Consider the following 25677-nt stretch of genomic DNA (forward strand, 5'->3'; position numbering starts at 1 on the left):
GCAGACATCAAGTGCTAATGGACATGGAGTCCCGGGACACCATCTTTACCATGTCACCTTTCAACATAAACTGGCACTTTAAGAAACCTGGTTGCTCTAAAGTGCCCAGGAATTGTCTCTGCTCCATGGAGGTTGCTGCTGTTTCAGCTTGAGGGCTGAACTATCACAGGTGGCACTTGCAGGGGATCTGTGGGCAGCACCCACCGTCGAGCAGGAGAAGGGCTATTTCCCTGCCTCGAACGGGTAACTGCATGTGCAAAGGGCAGAGCTACAGCGCTGTTCGCACCGGTGGCTCAGCACGCCAGCTCTGCTCGCGTAGCCGGCTTGCAGACAAACGTAGCCAGAACAGCTTAGCTGCCGGCATTTACAAATTTGCTCGTGACCATTCTGCATTCTCTGAAGACGATGGCTGGAGTGAGATTAGTGCAATTGTTCCAGGCAACACTTAAAACCAGATGGGGGTCTCAGGTCATCCCAGTTAGCAAAACTGTAAGTGAACTAAAATCAACACCCGGCGTAGCCCCTGGGACCCTCCCTCCACCTGCCAGCAGAGAGCCGGGTCAGGATACGCCTTTCCCCAGGGGCTAGACCGATGCAAAACAAACTCCATCCTCCGGCTGCTTTTGTGAGCTTTATTCACGGCCGCGTTTGAAAATCTTCTTGAACTCCGAAAGACCTCTCAGCGCAAATCGCGCCAGCCTCTCTATTCCACTCGCTGCGCAGCACTGCGCTTGCAGCACCTCTGGGAGAGATTGCGAAGCTGCCACGATTTTAACACACTAAGCACATGCACTCCAAGCTCTCCACCTCTCTCCTGATATTTGCTGGGATTTTCTTTCTTCCTCTCCTGAAACGAGCGCGTTTGCAGCACCAGAAGTATCCTGGCTAGGTTTATTTTACTGCTAAACATTGTTTTCTGTGGGTTTGCTGGAACGCCTTGGCAGGCATGTCAAGATGGCTCATTCTCAACTCTCTTCTCCCTCCCCCCAGCCCTGTGCTCACTTTTAATTCTGTGCATCTGTCATCTCTGCTCTTTACCAGATGCCTTCGCTCCCACTGCCTGGGCTAGAAGGCGGGTTCTGACCCACACTTTGCTGGAGCCATGAAGATGCCATGTAAACGTTTTATCCTCCATGGCACTCGTGAATGCGAAGTAACTGGACACAAGGGGAATTGGGATGGAAAGGTCTCTGGGAATTGCTATCAGTCTGATGTTTGCCTGCTGAGGATGTGCCAGGCAATGCCAGCTCCTCCCGGGGAGCACTTCCGCCAATCCAGTCCTTGTGGACAGCTGGTTGCATCGCTAACGCTTGACGTACCAGGCAGCGGGAGGTGCTGGAGTTAATAGCCCTCTGAGTTAGCCACCAGGGATCTAAAAGCAGAGAGTCCCCAGTCCGGGCTTGAACGTGAGTCCCTCATTAGTTCTTTGCTGATGCCCAGTTGTCTTTGGGATCTTCAGATGCTGGCAGGGCAGGGTCCGTTTTTCCTCCCAGGCTCCCCCTCGGGCTGGGAGGACAGGGGGTTGATGGGTATGGTGGTAGGAGAGTGTTAGATGGTTTTGGTGGACATGGGAGGTGTCCGTGGGCTGGGCATTGATCCTGATCGCTGTTATGGGTTTATTGCGAGTACGTCTGAGCCCAGAGCACTTGAATGGCAGCGTTTTTATACATGGCAATAGATAAACCAAGCCATTATGTGCATGATTCCAGGTGACCAGCGTTGCGCATTGGCAGAGAATCCTCAGACCGTCTTATCCCCTTCCCTCTAGAGTCCCCTATGCTGGAAGGACAATGGGGGAAGCTCTGACTGCCAGTACCTGGCAGCCCCTGACTGGTGCATAGAGGGGACTAGGCTCCAGGGCGGTGAGTCCGGTAGGGCTCACTGCTACTAAACTCACCCAACCCATAAATAAAGATATAACCCCTCTTGTTCAGTCAACCTGCACAGCGCCCGCCGGGGAACTCATACTACAAGCCCCGATCTAGCAAACCTGCACAGAGTCATACCCACAGGTCACCAGCTTGTGACTCCACTGTGGCTCGAAAGTACGTGCGGTGACCAGTGTAGGGTAGAAAGCGAGATGGTTCCCCACCAGGTCTCCATTGGGTGGAAGGGAGGGAGGTGGCAGGGTGCTTTAGGCTAGCAGCATGAGTGGACTGGGGCAAGCTTAGTTTCTGAAATGAGGAGCGACATCCCGCAGCCTAGCCAGGCTGGGACGCTGCTGCTGTGCGGTTCGGAGCATCTTGGACACGGTAATGAGAGCAGGCCATGAGTCACGTTCTAGTGAAGATCTCCAGAAGGTGCGTGTTGTCAGAGAAGGCCAGGCTGCCCTTGAGGAGGAGCTTACTCCTGGTATCTGAAAGAGATGCTTTGCCTAGGATGAGAGAGGAACACAAAGGGGAAGAGATGTTGCTGTCTGTGCCAGATGGCAGGAGAGGAGGCATTCGGTTTTCTAGCAAATTGCATTAACTTACATCTGAGATGATAGCAACATAATGGCTATAATGGGATTTTTCTCTTTGTATTAGCAACACCAGGTTCTAATGCGACCCTGGATTAACGTAATCGGGCCAGGATTTTTTCCCCTCTGATTCCCCTGAAAAAATAACCCTGGGGAGAATTTGTTCTCATTTTCCTGGTGTTCTCTCAATCATGGTAACAAGAAAAAGGGGGTGCCCAGAGATGGGAGAGGAGAGGGTGACGTTCTGGAAGTTCTCCACTCTCTTAGAGAAGAGGAGAAATGTGTGATCTGGTAGGTGGTGTGGGGGAAAACTAGCCGAGCTGTTGTCTTGCGAATTGTACATATGTTCTGAGACTGAACGAATTCTCCTGCTAAATTAAGCAGAATCAAACCTGAGTGTAACCCAGTATCATTGGCTGTAAGATCCTAGCGATTGGAGTGCTTGGTGGTCACGTAATGCTGGCTCCTCTTGTGTCCAGCTGCTAAATCACATTGAAAGAAGCTCTAAGTGCTGTACTCTATGGTGTGTTTCTATATATGTGGGTGAGTAGGTGCGTGTACACTGTATATTTGTGTGTAAGATGCATATATTTTCCGCAGAAGCTATTGCTTTAGTTGCTAAAGGGATATTAGATGACTGAATGGGAATGAAGCTGCCCATAAGGCAATCTATGGATTTTAACTTGGCCCACCTATGGGGAAAAAGTGAGAGCACCCTGGTATAGCAGATGGGCAGTGGGTATGGAGCCGAACGCTTCTAGGTCACAGACTCGAATGTGGCCATGTCCATAGCAGGGACCACGGCTCTGTGCCTAATGGTGCTTTGGGGGCTAGTGGGGTGGTTTCAGTCCAGTTCCCGGATGTGCCAGCTGTGCAGATCGCAGCCTTGCATTGCATCGCATCCCCTTCGTGGTCCTCTCAGCAGAGATGCCACGCTCTGAAGGAGTCATGAAGACTGAGCTCCCTGCTCGCTCCAGGGCTGCATAGAGGCATGGTGGGGTCTTGAGGGACTGTTTGGGGGTAGGGTGGGGAGGACACTGTGTTAGGAAGGCCACTCCCTCGCTTCCCCTGTTCTGTGGATGAATCAAAGACTTTGGCCTCTGGAGCTGTCAGATGGGCACCTTTCACCAGCAAGAAATTCCCTGATTAAAAATAGCCCCTCTTGGGAAGGGGTGGGAGATGAGAAATGGTCCCTGTGCCAATTTCACCCTTAGCTGGAATAATTATCCCCTGAAAAATATCACAATTATCGCACGCCCCAGGAAGGTGATGGAAAGAGGAGCTGGGGGGAGGAGTCTGTGAGGGGAATTTGCAATGCTCACGAGAGTGAAATACAAACAACAAAGAACATGGCACGGTGCAAGCAGACACTGCAAACTTCTGCACACAACCTTCTGCCAGTGGCTACAGTCCAGGCCTTTGGTAGGTACCCTCTAAGCTAGCCTGCCCACTGCATCCCTGTAGCACCCAAATGCCTCACAAACAGTTGTGAACTCAGCCTCACCATGCCAGGAATTCAGGAACTGCAGTAGGTTACTCTCACTGTTATCCCCATTTTACAGATGGGGAAAATGGAGACAGGATTTAAAGGCCAAAATTTCTGAAAGTTTCCATGACTTCTCGGTGCCCTTTCTGAGACTCCTGTGACCTGTTTTTTCAGAGGTGCTGAGCCCGGCAGCTCCCATAACTTCAGTTGGAGCTGCAGGTGCTCAGCACCTCTGAAAATCCAACCCAAGGGGGCTTAAGCTGCACACTTTTGGATGCTCTTTGGAAATTTGAGCCTAAGCGAGTGGCTGGCGGTCCCACAAGAAGGTTGTGATGGGGCTGGGAATAGGTTTCCTGATGTCTCAAAACCTGTCCTCCCTCCATCCCCAGTTTGGGGTTCTGAAGGCCCTGATCTCTCAAAGCCAAACTCGGCTGAAACCCCCAGTGTCTCACATGGCAACTATAAACCCAAACCTGGACCCTGTTGGGTGGCAAAAACTTGGGATAGGTGTGCTCAAGTTGTTCCCGAACCTGGGCTGGGTGACATTAGCTGAGTTTGGTACCTCTGTGCTCCTGCAAGCGTGCATCGCTGAAGAGCAGCAGTCCACAGTCCTGTTGTTGCAGGGCATAGAAGGAAATAGCAGGATTGTTCTGAAACTTTGAACCCAGTGCTGCAGAGGCGAAAGCCTTCAAAGGCCTGTGTGAGTTACCTCTTGGTGCCATGCAAGGAGCTGACTTTGTTCTGAATGCTCCTAATGTCCGGTGACTATCTGGTGGCTGGCTGAACATAAGACTTAAACCAGAAGTCAGCCCCAGGGCTGCTGAGCCCTGCCCCCTTCCATCACAAACATCCCCATCATACAGTCGCACTAATAAATTGGTCCAGCTCGTGCTGAGTGATGCTGTTTTCTTAGTGGTGTTGCAATGTGTGAGCACCACCTGCTGTTTTAGTGTGTAACTGGCAGCGTACCTGATCCTGCTGACCTCATCACCGGTGCTAATACACAGGAAGAGAAGTAAATCAAAGAGAGCCAGCCTGGTCCTTGCAACAGGACAGATGCAATAAAATTCAGCCCTTGAGAAATAAAGGGCAAAAACCAGCTGGCGAAAAACATACTAAGAGGGTGTTACAAAACAATGCAGAGTGAAAATAGATTTGCATTATAAACACACAGTAGATAACATGCCTTGTCTAGAAACTTGCTCTTGCATACATGGAATTTATATATGCCACTTATAATAGCTGTACATACATTACAATGGCTCTGGCCATCCATAGCGACCCTAAAACTTGCTATCATTCAGTCAGTGTTGCAGTGACATTAATAGACTATTTGCATATTTTTCCCTGTATTGCTTTGCAGCTTTCCTTTTTTAGCTACGTTATTTGTTGGCGCTCTCCCTAACCTGATTAAATATCCTGTAATTTGGCAGTCATGGTGGTGAATGTGGATGTACTTGTCTGGGTGGTTGCTGTGTGTGAAAGCCATTTAGATTCTGGATCTTTTCTGACATTGAGCTTACTTGATGAAAGAGCAAGAGCAGATTTACTTCTCCTGTTTTAAAGGTCTACTTCTGTTTCCAGAATGCAGAATTTAGCACGTGTTTTATAATTACAGAGAAAGAGAGAGAGATCTACAAGTATTGTCAACCTTGACCACTCAGAAATCATCTGAGCTAGGCTGCCAAAATCACGAGATCTTTTAAAAAGCAATAACTTTAGAGATCTAGGTTTTTTTGTTTGTTTCCCTTCTGTTATTTTGAGTCATTAGGGTGCATGTAGGGCACATTATCAGATTTTTCTCCACATCCAGGAGAACGAGAAACTTCCTGGAAAAAAGAAATTAAAGGCTGCAATGCTTTCTTACCCAAATGCCTTCCAGAGCTGGGACTTTAAGAACAACACAAAATATAACGGGACTCGTGCTACAGTCATGAGAGATTAAAACGCGCTCTCTGCTAGCAAACCGTTCTGGCAATGAGTACAGGAGGAGGCTGATCTAATAGTGGTTAGATCAGGCGATGGGCAGTCTAGGCGCTCGAGTCCCGTTCCTAACTCTGCTACTGTCTTGTTGTGTGGTTTGGGGCAAGTCACTTAGCCTGTTCGCTTAAGTTTCCCCATCCATAAAATTGGCATGATTCTTATATCACAGGTGTGGGGAGAATTAATCATTATTTATTATTTTATTACCATATCATTTGGGAGCCCAGTCACAGAGCAGGACCCCATTGTGCTGGGGGGGGGGGTGCATAGGGCACCAAAATGGCTAGGGATGGCCCTAAGGGGCAGCATGTGGGGGAGCCTGATGGAAGAAGTAAGGAGTGGGCAATGGAGGCTGGTGTCCTGGGGCTATCCGAGGTGGGAGTTGACATTAAAGATACACGCGCACACACACACACACAGAGCGCTGTGTGTCTCACACACAGCACAAGGATAGGTAGCCCAGTGAGAGGCCCCTTTGAGAAGCCAGGAGTATTTTAGCAGTACAGAGGACAGTACGGCATGAAGGTGTTATCAGCATAGATTTGGGATGGCTGTGCTACTCGGAGCATCAGCCTGGCTGGGGTGAGACTTCACTCGTCTGTCCCTGGCCCATTGTGAACACTGGGAAATGAATGGTAGTAAATCACCCCATTCTGCGTGGTCCCTGTAAGTTTCGGAAAAGCTATTTTAGTAACATTTTGGGGGGTACTTTAAAAAATGTCCATGTATTATTTCTTCTCTGCCCTTGCCTGTGAAGCCAGTTACTTTGGTTACCAGGAGTCTGGCCATGCAGGACTCAAAAGGGGACAATGTAAACAAGTGATCCAAAATACCTTTTTCTATACTCACAAAGGATCTATCTGGGCCTGCCACGGCTAGAAGTGAGCACCGTGTCTGCTATCGGGAAGGTCAGAGCTTTCAGCTTCCCAATGGGATAACGCTCCCATTTTTAGCTTTGCAGGGCCATGGTATAAGACCTTAAAACCATGGCATGTTCATGTCTAGATCAGCTGTCGCTCAGGCCTCGCCTGTGCCCAGAGCAGTTTTCTTGGAGCGTTTGAAGTCCGGGGGAGATTAGGCATGTGACTCGGCCATCGGCGTGCGATACACTGTGCGAATGTGCAGTGAATGTATTTGCCCAGGAAATTTACCCAGTGAATATATTTCCTCTGTGTAAAAATTATATAATTTAAATATGCATACACAAACCAATTCCTGTTTTTCTTCTCAAAGGTGCTGAACACACTCAGCTCCCGTTGGAAGTCTGCTCCTTTTCAGATCAGGCCGTGTGTGTGTGTGTGTGTGTGTGTGTGTGTGTGTGTGTACGCCCATACATCAGATATATTGCAATATTATTTTTGGCTTTGCTGTATTCTGTTCTAATTGGACCAGACACACAATACGCTTTCAGACAAGGCACTTTTCAAATGCCCAACTTTGCCCTTGGATAGCAGGGCCGTCTGACTTCTGCCTCTCTCTCCCTCTTGTAAAGTCATTTAAGGATGAGCCGCTCTTTGGCTGTGATTTTTGCAGCACTTGAAGTGTTGGTAATGCATGCAGGCTGGTAGGGTGTGGGCTGTGTGCTGAATGCTAAATGAGGGAGGAGGATGGCAATGGAGAGGAAGCGAAAACTGCACAGATGATCAGCAAAACATCTCTTGGGTTTTCCATTGCTTGCTGGGAGGGGGTAGTACCCAGTCGAAGCAGCTTTTCCTGCTGGGAAGAGACAGATCTCAGTTTGAGGAGTAGAGGAGAACTGCCTGGGAGAATATCATGGACCTCTCTGAGTTCACAGAGTTTTCCTGGGAACTGCAGTGTTATTTCCCCATGCTGCCGTGCAAGCCTGGAGGGAAATGGACTTACAAGGTGAATTACCCGATTGCTCAGTCCAGATCCTGCAAATCTGGGTTTTGGTGGTTTTTTTGCATGTGGACCTCCCATTGCAGGATCAGGAACCCAGGCTCAGCAGAATCAGGCTCAGGGATAGCAGGGACATTGTAAAATACCATAAAGCAGCTGGCTGTTTTCCCCTTCCCCTATCAAGGCTTGATTTCAAACATCTGTGTCTCTTCAGCCAAAGTTGAGTCTTTCCCCAGCACAGGGAGCGTTGGATGAGCCTGTTGCACTCGTAGCTCGTGAAGTCCCTCTGAGCAACTTTTTCGCAGCGGGAGTAGAATTCGCCTTGAAAGCACCCTCTGGCTGGGAAGTGGAGGAGGGAACCTAGGCAGTTACTTGCAAACATTTAGGGTGCAGACACTGCCTGTTGTTGATGTGGGATCCTGAAGGTGGTGGAGAGGTAGAAAGATCGTCTTGTGGCTGAGACTTTGAATCAGCCAATCTGGGTGGGGGATTCAAAGCAGCCTAAGGGAGTCAGCTGCTCAAATCCCATTGAATTTCAATGGGAGTGCAGTGCGTATCTTCTTTAAAGGCTTCTTTGGAAATCCCAGCCTCTGTGCCCTGTTTCCTCCTGGATTCCCTGCACGGCCCAGACTAATCACTGAATTCCGTGCCTCACTTTCTCTGTCTGTAAAATAGGGACACACGCCGACCTTGCTGCGAGATGTGTGCCTGAATGCATTAGTGTTTGGGGTGCTCTGGCGTATCCAGAGATGGATGCTGTTAGAGTTCAAAGCGAATTAGTGATTTTCCTTTTTTTGAAGACACGGGTTACCTGTCGGTATGGAGTTGATTCCTGGCCCTCTTGGGCAGGGACAAACAGCCTGGTCAAAATGCATGGGGTTAGTTTGGCCCGAGAAGCAGGGCACATAAGAACTGACCACAGCAAACTCGTCTCAGCTCTTGCCCTTGTGTGAACCGAATTCCAAAGGGTTTTATTAGGTCAGTCGCTTGCTTCTGAGATTATCCTGTCCCGCATTAGCCTATTGAGTAGGATGGAACTCTCAGTAAAGGAACTGGAGAGAGCCAAAATATGATGCAAGATGGATAAAACTGCAAAGAATATAGTTCATTAGTGGTGCAAATAGCTTCCAAGCCCAGCAAGGTTTAGAAGTTCACTTGATTTGGAATTACATTAATGTCTCCAAATTCAACGACCACTGACTTCACCAGCTTACGTTTTAGAGAGAGCCATTCGCCCACATGACTGTATAAACTGATGTACAAATTATATGTAGGAATTGCTTCTCCAGCTACCTCTGGGGTGCAAAACAGCAGTAGTTTAACAGAGTCCAGAAAAGCTGGGTAGCAATTTATGACAGGTGCTGAAGACCAAGTCCACAAACCTGGCTCCCATAGATCTGGGTTTGACACACTGTGGACGTGCCACCCCCCCAAAGCCCAACAGTGGCTGCACATGGAAAATCGCAGTCAGAAGGCGCCAGGGTTGGTGTGGGTGGGAAGCAGGGGAGGGGGCCAGAGAGCAGGGGGTCTATGCTGTGCCTGGAAAAGCAGATTAACCTAGTTACCTGTCCTCCCATAGCAGTTTCTGTACGTCTGGGCTCAGAGTGACTGTGAGGAGCCCTCTTACCGCAGCACGCTTAGCCCAGGTCTACACTTACTATTTAGCTCGACCGAGCTGCCTTGCTCAGGGGCTCGAAAAATTCCCAACCCCCAGCACTGTGGGTAAGCCAACCTGACCCCCAGCACAGACGCGGCTATGTGGATGGAAGAATGTTGACCTCACTCCTGCCGCTCGGGGAGGAGGATTACCTCCATCGATGGAGAAGCCCCTTCCGTCACTGGGAGACGTGTCTGTACCACACAGCGTCATGACGGCGCTGCAGCACCCATAGTGTAGACGTGCCATCAAACCTCTCCTGTCATGCAGCAATACTGGGATTAACCCTTTCCTTGCCACTCAGGTGGCACCTTCAGGACTCTGTGGCATTCCCTGAATGAGCCCTGGGGGTCTCCACCCCATGCCTGAAAAAGAACAGCCCTCTGAGGGACAGCACTTGGTGGGTTACTAGGATTAATGTTCAGAAGCAAGAGGATGTTTATCTATTGGTTAGGGCTAGGACTCCTGGGTTCTGTTCCCAGCCTTGCCTCTGACCCGCTGTGTGATGGTTGGTAGGTCACTTAACTTCTGTGCCTCAGTTTCCCCACCTGTAAAACGGGGATTAAATCCCCTCAGGGGAGGGGAGATTTCCTACTTCTAAAATGGGGAGCCTCAGATGTGCTGCGCCAGGATGGTTGTTTGTATTTACTGTATCGATCGTGCCTAAACCCACCTTGCTCACTTGCCTTTTAGCATCGCAGCTTCCCCTGATGATTGGCTGTAGTGCTGCGGTGGGGAAAGCGCCTCTGAGCACGTAGCTCATTGTTTGAAGACAATAACACGATGGAGGTGAAGGAAGGACTCAAGTATGACTTGAGTAGGTTACTGTGCATGACTCACCAGGCGCCTGGACTCTGCCTCCTGCTCTTCCTCTGCTTGTTTGTCAGAAGGGGCGCCGAGCTGTGTAGCCACTGCACATCCCTTCCTGCACAGCTGTCCAGCTCCCACAGCGGGAGGCAGAGCTGTGGCCGGTTACCCTTTCAGCTTCATATGTTCCTAAAGAGAGAGGCCTTCTTGAAATAGCCGGGGCTGGAGTAAAACTGGCTGAAAAACGTTTCTGATGATGGGACACGTTTTCATCAGAAAACTTCTGCTCACATTTTCTTTTCCCCGTTTTCTGACCCGCTGCACCCTGGAACTCTGTGTATTATAGTTGGGAGTCGCCTACTGTTTTGAAGATGACTGTTGTAAGTGCTCTCAAAACTGCATGCTGGGTTTGGATCGTCTGTAAACTTGCTGTGCCTCATACAGAGGTGGGGTAAGATTAGTGGTCCAAATGTGAGGTCATTTGAGGAAGGGGTTCCTGAAATAGAGCCCCCCTCCCTAAAAAAGGCAGCATTCTTCAAAATCACCCTGATTCTTCGAACATTTCTTTACATATACCAGGAGCCAGGGAAATACCTATATCGAGGGAGCACTTTTCAGGCCTTTCTCATCCTTTGTTTATAAGACAATCGGGCACAAATACATGGGTCATTTACAGCTTCGTGAACCAAATGTTTCTTTTGCGCTGGGGTTGAATGGTTATAACTGGGGGACCGCAGCTCTCTGTGGGATTAATAACACGATGGGTGATGGTAATTTAGTGGGGAAAAGCTGTGATCCCACAAGCCTCAGAGTGAGCCCAGGGGTCAGACCCCAGCACAGTGATGAAACCACATTGGTTGAGGAGGAGATTAGAGCCTGCAACAGGATCCATGTGGATGGCTCCCTGTGCGCACACACAGGTCCAACTGCAGGTGCCTGGGATCAAGAATACATTAGCCCTGCACCTCTCCAGGATAGCACAGATACCCCATCACTGATGATAACAGTAATCCCAGCTCTTTTATTGTGAGGTTCATCTGTAGTATCCAAAGTGCTTTACAAAGAAGGTTGGTGTCATCATTCCCATTTTTACAGATGGGGAAACTGAGGCACAGGGAGGGGCAGTGACCTGCCCAAGGTCACTCAGCAAGCCAGTGGCAGAACCAGGAATAGACCCAGGTCTCCAGAGTCCCGGTGCTCTATCCACTATGACACACTGCCTCTTCTATTAACATCAGAACACTACAGTGGCCATACTGGCTCAGACCAAAGGTTCATCTAGCCCAGCATCCTGTCTTCCAACAGTGGCCACTGCCAGGTGCCCCAGAGGGAACGAACAGAACAGGTAATCATCAAGTGATCCAGCCCCTGTCACCCATTCCCAGCTTCTGGCAAACAGAGTCTAGGGACACCATCCCTGCTCATCCTAGCTAATAGCAATTGATAGACCTATCCTCCATGAACTCATCTAGTTCTTTTTTGAACCCTGTTATAGTCTTGGCCTTCACAACATCCTCTGGCAAGGAGTTCCATAGGTTGACACTGCATTGTGTGGAAAAAATACTTCCTTTTGTTTGTTTTAAACCTGCTGCCTATTAATGTCATTTGGTGACCCCTAGTTAAATAACACTTCCTTATTTACTTTCACCACACCAGTCATGATTTTATAGACCTCTATCATATCCCCCCTTTGTCGTCTCTTTTCCAAGCTGAAAAGCCCAGTCTTATTAATCTTTCCTCATATGGCAGCCGTTTCATACCCCTAATAATTTTTGTTGCCCTTTTCTGAACCTTTTCCAATTCTAATATAATTCACCCCCTTTAAGTACTCGCATGTCTCTAATGTGCATGCAGTGGAATGGAACGTGCGCTTGCCAAGACTGAATAAGCTCAATCTTTCTGAATGTCCTTCCTCCTGCCACATTCCACCGATTGTCTGTTACACCCCACCCACTGTAACACATCTGCAGTTAAAGCGTAAGCTCTTCCTGCTAGCGGCTGTGTGCTTTACTTTGTTCTGTAAAGCACCTGTTTGGGGCACTGTCAAACAAATGAAGAAGATTATGTTCCAGGTGGTAGCTGACTGTTTGTTCCGGCTGGGGAGTGCTTCATTTTTCAGGTTCAGGCTAGGTGCATAGTCCACTCTTTTGTATACGTTTTCCATTCTTTGCTATATGGAATATCAGGTGGGGAACATCCACAGATGCATTCCCAAGGTATTAATATCTCTCTGATACTTACAGCATGGTTAGAGGTTTTGAGGGTATCTGCAGTCCCCAAAGGTAAGGAACCTTTTCGCCAATTGCAGCTAGCATGACCCAAACCATTGGATGGCCTCGCCTCTTCTCCTAACACCGACACACTGACTGTAATGGTGGGCTCGTCTGGAGCTGTCAGGTTGTGCTCTGTGAATCAGACGCAGCATCAGAGGCGTCCAAGTCCTGGACAGTGTGTTTGCAAAATCAAACTGACACATGGCGACCCGCCAAGCAAAAGGGCCCCATTGCTGAGAAAGCTCAGCGTGCTTCTCTAGCAAGTGGCAGGTGGGTGGCTGGGTGGGCCCCCGGGTTGAAGCGCTGTCTCGTTTTGTTGCACACTGGGACATGGTGGCAAAGGTGCTGCTGCTTCACAGCTTTCTTCTGCCTCTCGTAAGTTTCCTTTCGCTTCCCCACCCCAAAGGGTCACGCCCCAGCCTTTCCATTCAGGTCCCACCAGCAGAGACACTTCTGCATCAACCCCAACCCACTGAGTCACCCTGACATCATCGCTGGGAAGGCAGAGAGAATGGGTGAGGATAAATGCATCCAAGTCTGGGCTTCCTCTGTCCTGCTTACCTTCTCCAGACCTGTCCCTTAGCCTGTAAGCTTTATAGGACAGGGGCGCTTTTTATTTGCATCTTGCATAGCACTGAATGCCTCACTGGCCGGTAATAAAGCCCAGGGATAAGTATCCCGAGCTAGGAGCCTGCAGATCTCTGTACCGTGTTAGCCTAGAGCTGGGAGATTGTCTCAAAGGTTCAAGTCCCATAATCAGTGCCACAAGACGGAAAACGCAGTGGTGACGTACTTGTCAGAAGGCTCAGTAGCAGTAAAGCCCGGGGGATACCTGGCGAATCAGCCATCCTGCTCGTGTTCAGAACTTGGGAGCCAGCTGCTGACTTAGCAGCTGGTGTCAGCGGCGGCTGCGTGTTGTTCTGCAGTGTCCTTGCAGAGGCAAATGTTTCCTTTTTCTTTGAAAACTGTTCAGGGAGCCATAAATTAATTCAGCCCTTGAGGAATCGTCCAGTGCAGGGGTGGGCAAAGTTTTTGGCCTGAGGGCCACATTGGGTTTCCAAAATTGTATGGAGGGCCGGTTAGGGGAGGCTGTGCTTCCCCTAAACAGCCAGGCGTGGCCCGGCCCCCATCCACTCTTCCTGTCCCCTGACCGCCCCCGGACCCTCTGCCCCTGACTGCCTCCCGCCGCCCCATCCAACCCCCTCCTCCTTCTTGACTGCACCCCCCAGGGCCCCTGCCCCCATTCAACCCCCCTGTTCCCCGCCCTGTGACCGCCCCGACCACTATCCACATCCCAGCCCCCTGACCACCACCCCAATCTCCCCTGCCCCCTAACCACGGCACTGCCTGGAGCACCAGGACAAGCAGCCGTGCTGCCCGGCTGGAGCCAGCCACGCCACCGTGCAGCACAGAGCACCGGGTCGGGCCGCGGCTCTGCAGCTGCACTGCCTGGCAAGAGCTCGCAGCCCCGTTGCCCAGAGCATTGTGCCGGCGGTGCAGTGAGCTGAGGCTGTGTGGGAGGGGGAACAGTAGGGGAGAGGCCGAGGGCTCACCTCCTGGGCCAGGAGCTCAGGGGCCGGGTAGGAGGGTTCCGCAGGCCAGATGTGGCCTGCGGGCCGTAGTTTTCCCACTCTGGTCCAGTGTGTTACCAGGGCATTTAACCTTCCTGCCACCAAAGTATGACATGGCTCTAGGGCAGGGATCGGCAATCTTTGGCACGCAGCCCATCAGGGAAATCCGCTGGTGGGCCGGGATGGTTTGTTTACCTGCAGCGTCCGCAGGTTCGGCTGACTGTAGCTCCCACTGGCTGCGGCTCACCATTCCAGGCCAATGGGGGCTGTGGGGAGTGGCGGCTAGCACATCCCTCGGCACATGCTGCTTCCCGCAGCCCCATTGGCATGGAATGGGAAACCATGGCCAGTGGGAGCTGCGATCGGCCAAACCTGCAGATGCTGCAGGTAAAAATGGTCCTGGCCCGCCAGCGGATTTCCTTGACAGGCCGCGTGCCAAAGGTTGCCAATCCCTGCTCTACGGTTTGGGGAGAGCTGATGAAGGGTGGGTTTAGCAGATATATAGCAGTTGGGAGAGGTAAAGCTTGGGGTGAAGGGGCAGACTTTTCAGCGCTAACGTGCTGTTGAGATGAATGGAGACCATTGAAATCTCTTATGTCCGACAGTCTGCAGGCTCAGGAAAACAGCACTGCGCTGGGCCACATTTGGAAGGGTTTCCTTGTGAGGACTACACACTTAGGACCTGAATCTTCCCTCATTGGTGTGAATCGGGAAGTCTGTGAAAACAGTGGCAGCTAGATCAGAATCAGACCTTTTTTATATATATTTTTTTCAACAAAGCTTAAATCCCCTTGCTTCTGCTAGCTAAGCCCCACTCACAAATTCTTTCACCCCATTGGTGAGTGCATTTGCCAAACCCTGAATTAACTAAAATAAGCTTTATGTGGGATGTTTCATATTCTGAGAAGATCTTCATTCAGATACGAGGGCCATAAGAATGGCCATACTGGGTCAGACCAATGGTCCATCTAGCCCAGTATCCTTGTCCGCCTTCAGTGGCCAATGCCAGATGCTTCATAGGGAATGAACAGAATAGGGTAACTTGTCGAGTGATCCACCCCCTGTTTTCCAGTCTCAGCTTCCAGCAATCAGAGGTTTAGGGACACTGAGAGAATGGGGTTGCATCTCTAACCTTCTTGGCTAATAGCTATTGATGAACCTATTCTCCAACATATCTCATTCATTTTTGAACCCAAAAAGAAAAGGAGTACTGGTGGCACCTTAGAGACTAACCAATTTATTTGAGCTTATGCTCAAATAAATTGGTTAGTCTCTAAGGTGCCACCGGTACTCCTTTTCTTTTTGCGAATACAGACTAACACGGCTGTTACTCTGAAACCTGTCATTTTTGAACCCAGTTATACTTTTGGCCTTCACAACATCCCCTGGCTACGAGTTCCACAGGTTGATTGTGCATTGTGTGAAGAAATATTTCCCTTTGTTTGTTTTAAACTTGCTGCCTATTAAATTAATTGTCTCTGGTTCTTCTGTTATGTGAAGGGGTAAATGTTTAAAGCCACGGGGTGAGTTAAATTGCCTTCTCTTGTACTTAAAGGAGTGGTTAATAAGAGACAGCCCTGGCTTGCAATGAAACTCAGCTCTTAGTTCTGTGCAGTTGAAGGGAAAGCAACACGGCAAGCTGACTTAAGACAGGCAGAAGGACAGTAGAAAAGAGTAAACGCTGTTTTGGTTGGTGGGTTAAAGGTAATCGAGTTGATATAATGGACTTACGTATGGCCTTTGACTTAATGCCACACAACACTGATTACAAAACTGGAACGATATAAAATAAAAATGGCACGTATTAAACGGAATAAAAACTGGCTGATTGGTCTCAAACCGTAATTGTAAATGGGGAATCGTTGAGCTGGTGTGTTTCTAGTCCCTGTGGTCTTTAACATTTTTATCAATGACCTGGAAGAAAACATAAAATCATCACTGATAAAGCTTGCAGACCAATCTTATTTAATGTTTTCATTCCTGACCTTGGCACAAAAAGTGGGAGAGTGCAAATAAAATTTGCGGATGACACAGTTAGGAGGCGTTGCTGACATGGAGGAGGACCAGACCGTCATACAAGAAGATTTGGAGGACCTTGAAAACTGGAGTAATAGAAATGGGATGAAATTAAATAGTGCAAAGTGCTAGTGCATGGACTTCGGGACCAACAAGAAGAATTTGTGCTGTAAACTGGGGATGTATCAGTTGGAAGCGAGAGAGGAGGAGAAAGACCTGGCTGTATTGTATTTACAGGATGACTGTGAGCTGCCAATGTGATGCAGCCGTGAAAAAGGCTAATGTAGTCCTAGGATGCATCATGCTAGATCTTTCCGCTAGAGATAAGGAAGTGTTATGAACATTGTATGAGGCGCTGGTGAGACCTTATCTGGAATACTGTGTGCAATTCTGGTCTCCCATGTTTAAGAAAGATTAATTCAAACTGGAACAGGTTGAGAGAAGGGCTGTTATGATCATCCAAGGAATGGAAAACCTGCCTTATGAGAAGGGACTCAAGGAGCTTGGCATGTTTAGCCTAGCCAAATGAAGGTTATGGGGAGATAGGACTGCTCTCTCTAAATACATCAGAGGGATAAATACCAGGGTGGGAGGGGGGTTATTTAAGGTAAGCACCAATGTGGACACCAGAACAAATGGATATAAACTGGCCACCAACAAGTTTAGGTTTGAAATTAGACGAAGGTTTCTAACCATCAGAGGAGTAAAGTTCTGGAATAGCCTCCCAAGGGGAGCAGTGGGGGCAAAAACCAAACTGGCTTCAGGACTGAACTGGATATGTTTATGGAGGGGATGATATGATGAGACTGCCTACGATGGCATGTAGCCAATCTGTGACTGCTAGCAGTAAATATCCCCAAAGGCTGGAGATGGGACACTAGCTGGGGAGAGCTCTGAGTTACTACAGAGAATTCTTTCCCAGGTGTCTGGCTGGTGTGTCTTACTGACCTGCTCTGGGTTTAATTCATCTCCATATTTGGGGTCGAAGTGTTTGGGCCTGGTAGGGGATTATCAGACCTAGCTGGGAAGAGGTCAGGTGATTTCTACAAAGGCCTGATGGGCTGAGCTGAAGGAAGAGTTGCAGCGAGGACGTTGGCTCCTGGGACAGGCCCTGGAGGAGGGGAAGGAGCCCCTGCAGCCCGCGGTGGTCGGGGGAGTAGATTTGTTGTGTTGGAAGAGTAAGCTGTGTCCTGAAGGAAGGGCTTGCACAGACTTGATGTGGCACTAGCTCTGCCTGGGCAGGGGAGACAGGCCAGCAGCCCACGGGGGGCTTGTTCTCTTTCTGAATATTGAGCTTAGTGATGGTGAAGTGGCTGAATTTTGTCCTCCCTCTGTTTGACCTCAAGACCGCTATGGCATGGGCAGGGCATCTGCTGCCCTTCCAAACTGCCTCCATCTACGGGGTCCTCTCTAGTGATGAGGTGTGACTCAATGTTTGGCCTTCCCACTGAGATGCCCCACAGTGCAAACTGCTATCATGGCATGTGGACGCCTGATGGAAGCTCACCAACTCCTTTCCTGCAGGCCACCCATGAGCAGTAGCAAAGGGAAATAGGGTTTAGCAAGGCTGATTTCAGCCCAGGGATTCTGTATTCTTCTTTCCTGCCGTGGTTCCCGGGCGCTCCCTATGCAGGTTTGAGCAAGGAACCACGCTGTGGTTTACTCACGTATGTTTTTTACAGAACTGTGCTGTAGGCCAGGGGAATGCAGATTCCGAGCAGATGTAGAAGATAAATTCCAGCAGTCCTGGTATTTATCAGCATGCAGGGGAATATCCGCCAACCCTTCTCTATTAGTGCACGGAGGTGGGTGTTTTGGAAGAGCTGTTTTGAGGGACAAGGGAATAATGCTGGCACAACCCAGCTTGTGCTATGCAACTAACTTGCTTTGGGACCTTGGACGAGTCACTTTGCCTCTCTGTGCCTCAGTTTCCCCACCTGCAAAATGGGGAAATACTTTATCTTGCCAGGGGACTTAATCATCAATGGTTTTAAAAGGGCTTTGATGTTCTCCCATGAAAGGAGCTTTACAGTGTCAAAGTAATATCAGGTGTCTCTGGGCTTGGCACTTCCCTCTAGCCTGAGCCAATGACACTCTGGAGATCAAGCTAGCTGCTTTGCTGCCTCCATGAGCCAGAATCATTCTTCCCAAGACAGCTTGGCTCCATTCTGTGACCTCAGAATGGGCCCATCAAGAGTTCCTTCAAGCTCTTTGGTGTGTTCGGAGCTATCTTTTAGCTCAGCCTGTAAAGAAAGGGAGGTTGGAGCGTTGTGTTCAAGTGTTTCCCGTTTCCTCCCCTAAAAAGACGTGCAGATATCACTTGCCTTAGTCGGACCCCGGTGCAGCAGAAATACAGCCCGCAGCCTCTTGGGGGGCCCAGGAGACAAGGAAGCAGAAGTGATAAATCTGGGTTACTGGGACTGTTACGCACAGTAGGTAGCGGGCTGGATTTCCCCAGGTAGGGATCAGTGGCTTGTTCTATACAGCACAGCTGGCTACTCTGCTGCATTGCTTAGGGTGTCCCACCAAACATGGGATTCAGTTGTGGTTTCCAGGGTAGCACTTGTCATAGTTATCGGGTGAGCTGCTCCTCTGTCCCCCTCTGGTATCTCAGTGCACGTCCTCAGATGTCAGGCCTTTCTGTCTTCTGGGCTGGAATCATGCGAATCTCCCACCCTCAGACCAGACCCTGGGCTACCAGACCCTGTGGATCAGCCAGGCTTACCCAGCGGGTCTGCCTGCATTCAGGCACGTGCAGCCCTTCCCTTCAGGAGTCTGTGACCATGGTCAGTACAGTGACCGGACAGCCTGCATGAACCACAGTGTTGATAGAGCATTTAGAGACAAAGATCTTAAAACAATAAGCAGTCACCATGCATGTTTCTCTTACCTATACACCTCCCATCCCCGCAGGTCCAGCCGCTTCAGACCCCACAGGAGGTGCCTGTGTCACTCTTTCCCAAAAAGCTCTCCAACAGCTACCCCCCATGGAAAGAGAGCCTCGTTTTGTCCAGTCAGAGATCCCTTCTCCTGGTCAGTTCCTAGGCTTTGGCCCTGCTTGTCCAAACTGGTCCAGAAGGTCAAGGCAGAGCCCTCAGAGCCAGTGGCTCTGCCGTTGTCCTGTAACAGCCCTCAGGTGTTTACTGTGGGGTCATCATCATGTTCCCATTACGCCTCTGGCGTTTAGGGCAGCGACGAAGCTCCTCCACTCCTGTCTGTTTCTGGCAAGTCTTTCAGTGGTTCCCCAGCTGTGCCCCAGGTTTTTCAGCTCGGCTTCCACAGCTCTCCTCCATGTTGTTTTCGGGCGGCCTTGTTTTTGCTTGCCTTCAGGTGTCCATCTTATTGCTACTCTGCTGATTAAATCAGTTTCCATCCGAAGCACGTGGCTATTCCATCTCCAGTGCCTCCTGGCAAGGATGGTGCTCAGATCCTCTTGGCTGCGTTGTGTCAATAGATCTTGGGTTGAGATTGTTCTGGGCCAAAAGATACGGAGGATTTTTCTGAGGCAGGTTGTATGGAATGACGGCAGTTCGGACATATCCTACTTTACTGTGGGGTGGCTTATCTTAATCTCTTGTTTCCCCTTGCTTCTTTTCCCAACAGCCTGGTTGATTTAACCCAATATACAGTGAACAGCCCAATAACCAGGCCAATTCACGGTATTCATAAATCGTTACAGGGCAGCTCCACATGTGTCCAGGTGCTCTCCAAAGCCTGACCCCTGCATGAATCATGTGGCTGTCTCTGGGTGGGATGCCACCTGGGTTTGTAGCTATCAATTTTTTTTTTTATTATTTTTTTTTTTGTCTGCATCGCGACTAACACTTTTTTTCCCCCTTGTAGAGCTGAAAAAACAGAAGTCCTGAGTGAAGATCTCTTGCAGGTAAATTGACTCTCTTTCCTGACAGCTGGTGACCACAGTCTGAGACCTGCTTAAGGAGGTCTAGATTTCAGCGCCCCTAGAGAGGCAGGCTTGTCTGGTGGTTAGGGCACTAGCCTAGGACTTGGGAGGCCTGGATTTAAGTCCACAGCTTGAATAGATTTAAGGTGTGACCTTGTACTGGTTATATAGTCTCTCTGGGACAAACCCATCACTAGCAAGTGGGAGGGCTCATTTTACTCCCCATTCCATAGCTGATTGTAGGGGGAGCTCTGCTGGAGTAAAGCGCATCTCTCTGCAATGCACGCTGGTTGGAAGACTGCTCATTCGTCTCCCTATACGGGCACAAAGCATTTGCTCTCAAGGTTGGAGTCAGGTCATGTACAATCAGATCAAGGACTGCTTCAAAGGTCAGCTTCAAGATGAAGCATCCGATGAAGTGAGCTGTAGCTCACGAAAGCTTATGCTCAAATAAATTTGTTAGTCTCTAAGGTGCCACAAGTCCTCCTTTTCTTTTTTCAAGATGACAGTAACCAATCCTGCCTGCCCTGTTTGCAGCTGTATTTGTTGCCTTTATGCACAAACCGGATTGAATCAGCTGCATGTTGTTCTGTTGTGGGTTCGCGGGCTTTGCTCAGTTTGGTGATGTGGATTTTCGTTTCATGTTCTAAAAGGAAATCGAGTTTTCAGAGGCGTTCGCCGCTGACCTAACTCTGCTCCCACTTGAGTCAATGGTGCCGTTGACTTGGATAGGAACCAAGTTAAGCCAACGCTTGAGCACTTTTGGAAATCCCACCTAGCCTCTTGCATGGCATTAGCACTGATGCTGGGGTCATAAGGCTCGATAAGATGTCTCTGCTGTTCACGTGCTGTTAATAGAGTAATATAAAATGCCAGCCCCACTCCCTGCATTGGGAGAATTTTGTTAGATGTGCATTCTGCACACTTCCACATTCTGTGTATGTGGGTTGTTGTTGATGACTGGTTACTGAGAACAGAGGGAATAAAACCTATCCTAATGCATTGCAATGGGATGTGCCTTGATGAAAGTGACAGTGCTACTAACTGGGCTATTGACAACGAGTACGCAAGGGTATACCTGGCTCACAGACATGTGGCTACGGGATGGGGATGGTTTGAGAGGATTCCAACAGAGGTAACTTTAGACCACACTGAAACTTGAGGCTTTATTTTTGTGTCAACAGCAATATTACTGCTTGCAGCATGTCATTCTGTTTACTTTTCATGTTACAGTAGTGTGGGGGGGGCGGAGGGGCTCCCACATCATAGGTCGGAATCCCATTGTGCTAGGTGCTGTACAAACCTAAGAGAGATGATTCCTGGCCCAAAGAGTTTACAAACACAGGAGTAAATTCCCTGGCTTTTATATTGCATCTATGTAATCTTCTCTGAGCATTTGTACCATGTTCATACACCGATCTCTTTTGTGTGACAAGAAACATCTCCACAAGGAAGAAGTCAAACTCTTGAGAAACAATGATGCCACTTCTGCAGACATGTTCCTGTTGTTAAAGGGAAAAGAAACAGATAATGTCTACACATTAATTTCTTTAGAAACGGTTAAAAGTGTTTTTCCAAGTGTTCCGGGAGATGCCGTCACTTCCACTTCTAATCACACTGCTACACACACAAGCCATCTCAGTTTTTCAGGTGATGCAGAAGTAGGAAAGTGCAAGGTGGAAGTGAGAGAACGTGTGTGCCCCTTAGTACACGGGTGCACTGACTTGTGTCATTTGGGACTATTGCTTAACAACGGTCCGAGCGCCCTGTGCATGTCAACAGTTCCGTCCTCTGCTGAGTCCCGTGAAGGAAAAATCTATGGCATGAAACTTTCCTGCAAAATTCACTGCTGTGTGCGTGGCATTCTTTGCTCAGGAGAGGCATGTGACGGAGTCGGCTTAAAGGAGTAACCGAGGCCTTTGCCTGGGAGTGTTTCCAAGTGGTTTGGAGAAATCCAACATGCTTTACCCTTTTATAGCCCATTTCCTTTTAGGATCTGTCACGGATCCACAGGATCCGCTCTCTGCCCCAGTCCGGAACCAGTCCCTTGGGCGTGACCCTGTTAGTGTGCCAGACCCCAGGAGCCACACAGTTCCACAGGGCGGGACCACTCCAAAACTGGGTCTTCGGGTGGCAGCCTTCCCTGTCAGACAGTATCCATGGCTCCCTGCAGCGAGTCCAGCCAGGCCACACTCCTGTGGGAGGCTTGGGGCACGTCTACACTTAAAATGCTGGATCGGTGCAGCTGTGCTGCTGTAGCGCTTTAATGGAAACGCTCTAAGCCGATGGGAGAGAGCTCTCCCGTCGGCGTAGTTAATCCCCCGCCCTGAGAGGCCATAGCTATGTCAACAGGAGACATAGCGCTGTCTACACAGGGGTTAGGCTGGTATAACTATGTCACACAGGGGGGTGGATTTTTCACACCCGTGAGCGCTGTATTTATACCGATACAGGGCTCTAGTGTAGACCAGACCTTGTTCTTTATCTCGTCGGAGTGCAGTGCTCTCAGGGGGTATTTGCACTGACACCAGGCACTCTTTTCCAAACAAGGTAGTGATTAGTCTCCGGGTCAGAGAATCTGAGAGTCCTTTGGTTAGCACAGACCAGCAAAGGTTAGGGCACAGTCCACGCTAGCTAAAGCCATGCTGCTGTAGGAACCATCTCCCCTCCTTTCTTTGTCCCAGGTAAGAGTCCCATGTCTCTGGGTATGTCTGCATAGCAATTAACACCGCCCCCCGGGCCAGCCTGGGTCAGCTCCGAGGCTGTAAAATTGCAGTGTAGACATTTGGGCTCAGGCTGTACCCTGAACTCTGGAACCACATGATGGGGGAGGATCCCAGAGCCTGGGCTCCAGCCTGAATCCGAATGTCTATACCGCAGTTTTACAGCCCCACTGCCCAAGTCCTGCAAGCCCGAGTCAGCTGACAAAGGCCGGCCTTGGGTGTTTAAGTGCTGTGTAGCCATACCCTCTGGGAGCTGAGCTAGCCACCTCGCTCCTTTCCCCTTTGTTCTCCAGCTAGGGGCCTTTGCTCCGCTTCCCTGCAGGGAAGGTGGGAGGATGTGGGGAAGCTCCTTTTTCTCAGATGTTAGTCACAAGGTGTGAATGTCCTGGCCATTGGGGTCTCCATTGTCTCTTCTGGATCCTCCATGCACTTGTGTAGCCTTTACTCCATGTGTTAATGACTCTGGTTTCCAGCCAGGCAGCTGTGTGAGTCCCACACTTTGTCCCTTCCCTTTACACTCAGTGCACAGCAATACAAAGCCCACTGGTAAACTGAGGCATGCACAGGAATCATAAAAATATTACCAAAATTCCCACATTTATCACAGGCTCTAAAAGCACTTTTTGAATATTTTTCCATGCCTCAGAACCTGTCTATGAGGTGGATTCCAGTAAGTGTTATTCTACCTATTTTTCAGATGGGGAAACTGAGGCGCAGACAGGTTAAGTGACTTGCCTAACGTCACACAGGAAGTCAGTGGCAGAGCCAGGCATTGAACCCAAGTTCTAGGCTAGTGCTCTAACCACTAGACCAGTTCTATATTTTAGTACGTGTGCTTTCCCTGTGCCACCTAGAATCAAATCCAAACCAAAAGGGAGAGCTATGAGCAAAGGGAAATGGTTCTCCCTTCTCATTGTAAACAGTTCCTCAGGTTTGCTGAGACGGGGAGGCAGCTGTTTACAGCCAGCAGATACAGCCCATGGAACACGGCCCCGTTTTACTCATAGAAAGCTGAAGCTCTCTCATCCTACAACCGTCAGCCAGTGTCAATACATCCAGTTCAGATTGACTCTAGGGCCCTGATCCATGTCACACTGAAGTTCATGCAGAGACTCCTAGACCTGAAGAGGGAGCTGGATGCTAAATGAACGTGCTTCACATGCACATTGTTTCTCATCACAACCAGAAATAGAGAAATTCTTGGCAGAGTCCAGATCCTCCTTGGAGGCTGTTAGATCTTTGGGAATCTTGCAGGCTAATCTGACATTTAAAGACCAAATTCTGTTCTCAGTTACACCAATATAAAGTTGGATTAAGTCCATAGACGTCTGTGGTGTTAACTGGCTTTATGCTGGCACTGGTGAGAGCAGAGTTTGGCCTCAATAGGGTAGGGGGTGGGGATTTTTGTACCTTTCAAGAGTTGCATGCAATTTTGCAGAGAAAATAATGAAAGCCTCCATTCCAGTTTATCCAAAGATCTAATTTTCTTCTTAGGTGACTATCCCAAGAGAGAATGAGGAACAGTGCATCCACTTTCTTCCTTAATGTAATATCTAGTACCTCCCTTCCAACATGCACTTATGTGCACCGTACCTACCTCCTGAATATAATATCTGGAACCTCCCTTCCAACACACATGCACCATCCCCAGCCAGGACCCCATCTCTGTATTGAGCCAGGGTGAAGGTTATGATAGCTGCACAGCAATGCATTTTCCATGAAGAGTTTGTAGAGCAATGATCCATGGGCTTATGTAGAGCAGCCTATCCTCAAACTATCCTCCCAACCCTCTGCTTCCACTCAGAGGCTCAAATTGAACTTTTTCCTTTAAATCCCGTAGGCCTGCTGGTGTCTCTGGAGTCACAGCACTTTCCCTAATGCCCAAGAGATGAAGAATATTACTTTTTCCATGTTGTTTTCCGAGATTTTGATCGTTCTGCCCCACTTCACATTTTCCCAGAGCCACCAAGCTTCAGTTTTCAAAAGTTCTTGTTTACTTATATTTAGTAAATTACCTTGCTGAGTGTTCAGATAACATTTTCAGTGTGTCCGAGCCGGGGCCTCTCATGCCAGTCTTCAGCTTGAATCTCAGCTGGTCTCAGCTGGTCCCCAGCAAGATATTGGGACAAACAGAAAGCTCCATAGCCTCACCTGCCTCTCCTGGGGAACGAAGAGCACAAGCTGTAACCCCATGTATTACATTAGGCAGATATCGGAGGAGTCGCCGTGTTAGTCTGTGTCCACAAAATCAACGAGGAGTCCGGTGGCACCTTAAAGACTAACAGATTTATTTGGGCTTGGGGTTTTTTTACCCACGAAAGTTTATGCCCAAATAAATCTGTTAGTCTTTAAGGTGCCACCGGACTCCTCGTTGATTTTAGTAGGCAGATGTTCATGTTAATAATAAGTTAGTCTGTGTGCAAATGTGAGGCTGTCTATTAAACTAAGGCAGTGTAGCGGAAGACACGCACACAGAGGCATGAGTGTGCGTGTTTGTATGTACTGTTAATGTACATGTTACTAAATAAACCACAGCATTAAGTTGCTTTTATTTTCAATACACTGACTTTTCTCTCTTTTATGCTCTTTTCTCTTCTCTCTCTCTGTATCAACCCCAATATTTACCCAGAAAACTGTGAAGTTAATTTTTTGCACTGATTTTAACCTATTTTTTTTTAAATTTCATAATAAACACTGATACATTTCTGGGAAATTTGAAACCAAATGCAAACTGAAAGTGAAGGGCCTTGTTTCTGTGGTAACAGGAGCCCTATCTGGATCTGAGCTAGATAGCAAATGCTGCCCTGGAGTTGCTAATGGGGGACCCAGGGATGCGATTCAAATTCTCTGGGACTGCCTTTAGTTTGTTGGGGTTCCCTTCCTTTCCAGGAGGCATAGCTTTTTGGATCAGAGAAATATTTAAAGTGAATGTGTTGTTT

General features: G+C 49.0%; 1 protein-coding gene across 14 annotated transcripts in view; it reads left to right on the top strand.

Annotated features, from left to right (window-relative positions):
• Positions 1-25677, top strand: part of ARHGAP44 (Rho GTPase activating protein 44) — a 144378-nt gene that overhangs the window by 61868 nt on the left and 56833 nt on the right. For 13 of the 14 annotated variants that reach the window (XR_012641951.1, XM_074972146.1, XM_074972144.1 and 10 more), the window contains exon 2: positions 19958-19997. The exons of the other annotated variant lie outside the window; for it this stretch is intronic. Coding sequence is in view for 12 of the 13 variants with exons in the window: in XM_074972146.1 (XP_074828247.1) it covers positions 19958-19997 (40 nt within the window). In the remaining variant the exon portion in view is untranslated. The remainder of the gene's footprint in view (positions 1-19957; positions 19998-25677) is intronic. 14 annotated transcript variants of the gene reach the window in all.

Source organism: Natator depressus, chromosome 14, assembly GCF_965152275.1.
Source record: "Natator depressus isolate rNatDep1 chromosome 14, rNatDep2.hap1, whole genome shotgun sequence".
Classification (NCBI taxonomy): domain Eukaryota; kingdom Metazoa; phylum Chordata; order Testudines; family Cheloniidae; genus Natator; species Natator depressus.